General features: G+C 24.0%; 1 protein-coding gene across 1 annotated transcript; it reads left to right on the forward strand.

Moving 5' to 3' along the window:
• The first annotated feature begins 351 nt into the window (after window positions 1–351).
• Window positions 352–1,214, forward strand: LOC113549549. Its single transcript, XM_026950904.1, has 2 exons — window positions 352–510; window positions 819–1,214. Exons 1-2 carry the CDS (start codon window positions 451–453, stop codon window positions 1,131–1,133), a joined length of 375 nt encoding a protein of 124 aa, XP_026806705.1. The 5' UTR covers window positions 352–450; the 3' UTR covers window positions 1,134–1,214.
• The last annotated feature ends 1,121 nt before the right edge of the window (window positions 1,215–2,335 follow it).

The following is a 2,335-nucleotide window of genomic DNA, read 5'->3' on the forward strand; positions in this document are numbered from 1 at the left end:
ATCAGTAGCATAATATAGTAAAATATACCTTAATATACCATAATATAGTATAATATACCTTATATAAATAATGAAAATGAGTATGATGCAAAATAACGATAATTGTTTACTTCTAAAAGTGCGTAATTATAACGTGCCAACTGTTGATGTAAAGTTTATATTGTTAACAATCTAACAAGCACAAATGTGGCACGCATATGTTCTCATATTATAATAGGCAATACATAAACAATATGTTTAATTGCATATAATAATAGAGCATAATAGGTAGTCATTTTTATAAAAAAAAAAAAAAAGAAACCTATTCAAAATAGTAGTTGTTGAATACTATCTAAATAAATTATAGGTAAGACAAGTATCAATATAAATACTAAAACAGTAAGTAGTACATTTAAATTTTGACAATTAGAGTATTTTATGAGTATTGAGAAATAAGTGTAAATCATAAGTATGTCTAAAATGGGAATAGCGTGGTTTTGTTTGTTATTAATATCTTTCAATGTGTGCAAAGTAAGTATTTATAATTATTATTAGTCTAATTATTTATTTTTTTTAAAATATGACTAATTCTCATAAAATTTGACTATAGAATATTAATGATTAATAATTATAAATTGGTTTTTATAACACAAACACAAAAACTCTTTATTTTGAGCTATATTCAATATAAATATGATGATTGATACACGATTTCTAGTGTTCAAATCACAAATATAATTTTACTTCAATTAGTAGAGCTATAGTGTTTATCGTTTTTTATCCGACGGTTAAGCTACTATGTTTATAATTAACTATTGTGAAACGATTGATTGTTTAAGGCTGACGACGTTCAAACGATAAGGACACCCAACAATTTATCTATGGCTAATAGCGAGGAATACATGGACATCTTGAAAAATAGTCCTGAATGTACACAAACATTTTTAACGTGGATTAAGGAAAACATACAAGATGGTATCCGATGTACTAATGTTGGAGTTGATCCAATGAAATGCGAAACAAAGAGTGGATCAAAGATTGAAACTAGCTTAGAAGTATGGGATCAATTACCGTCATTTATACGAGATCAGTGGACTATATCTACCATGGGTGATAATTTACCTAAAGATATCAACTCTACCATCGATTATTAATAAAGATAAACAATGCAAAATGCATAATATTGTTAAAATTGTTATGCATTTATTTATAAATATAAACTTATTTAATTAAAAGTATTTTTTTTTTCTTTTACGTTTTAAAACAACGTTTTAAGAAAACTTTCTCACATATTGGATACTATACCAATCAATTTATATTTTCTGTTAAAATATAATTTTTAAATTTTATCTCAAGTATGTTAACTTAGTAAAATTTTACTATATTAGTTCAAAGTATTAATTTTGTTTTAAAGTAAAATTTCAAATTTCAAAAAGAGAATCTGGTTAATGATTGAATCTGTTTAAATATTGTTCGTCTTAACAGTACTCGAGCGGTTTCCAATCTTATTTCCCGTTTCACACCTGATTCTATAGCCAATCAATTCATAATGCTTTTTATCTAATATTTGTGGTGTAGATTGATCAATTACTTTTTATTTTAGAGTCATTATATGAGTATTTTATATTACATATATATAATCCATACAATATACAACATAAAAGTTACACAAATTTGTAGTCACAGTACATTGTCGAATTACTTACGGGGGTGAACTATTTCCCGAAAAAGCATTGAAATATGAATATGTTAGGTTTAATTGTTTGGCAATTAAAGAAATATATTTATCTTATTTGTATATAATATACTTATGAATATTGGCTAGTTAACTGTTTTTCATGTGTTATACATATAAATAGATACATAAAATTATTTTCAATCATAATGAATATTTTACTATCTTTAATCCAATAGAAATTATATATATATATATTATAAGCGAAAAAACATTCGATTTTCGTTACTTAAAACTAAATCCGTAATATGATTCGTAATATGTAAGTTACTCTATAGTGACCTATATGAGTTGAAAAATGAAGCTAAAAATTTTTCCCGATTCTCAAGAAATCTATTGATGTAACTTTCATTGAAAACGTTCTAATATTTTCTATAGAGAAAAAAAATGAAAGAAAAAATAATCATTTTTATATATATATTTATAGATAATATATATTATATATATAGAAATATGATAGATAGGTGTAAAAGTAAAATAATATTTTATAAATCGACAAAATAGAACTTATATAATATGAAAAAAAAACAATCAATAGTATGTGCATTACAAAGGGTTTTGCTGATAGCGTATAATTACAACGGACCATCTGTTGATTTAGTGTTTATATTGTTACATATT

Source organism: Rhopalosiphum maidis, chromosome 1 (genome assembly GCF_003676215.2).
Source record: "Rhopalosiphum maidis isolate BTI-1 chromosome 1, ASM367621v3, whole genome shotgun sequence".
Classification (NCBI taxonomy): Eukaryota; Metazoa; Arthropoda; class Insecta; order Hemiptera; family Aphididae; genus Rhopalosiphum; species Rhopalosiphum maidis.

Bases quoted from the DNA above. Each gene is read 5' to 3' on its own strand.
- LOC113549549 (XM_026950904.1), top strand. From the start codon at position 451: ATGTCTAAAATGGGAATAGCGTGGTTTTGTTTGTTATTAATATCTTTC. The intron at 511-818 runs GTAAGTATTTAT...TGATTGTTTAAG, and splicing joins TATCTTTCAATGTGTGCAAA to GCTGACGACGTTCAAACGAT.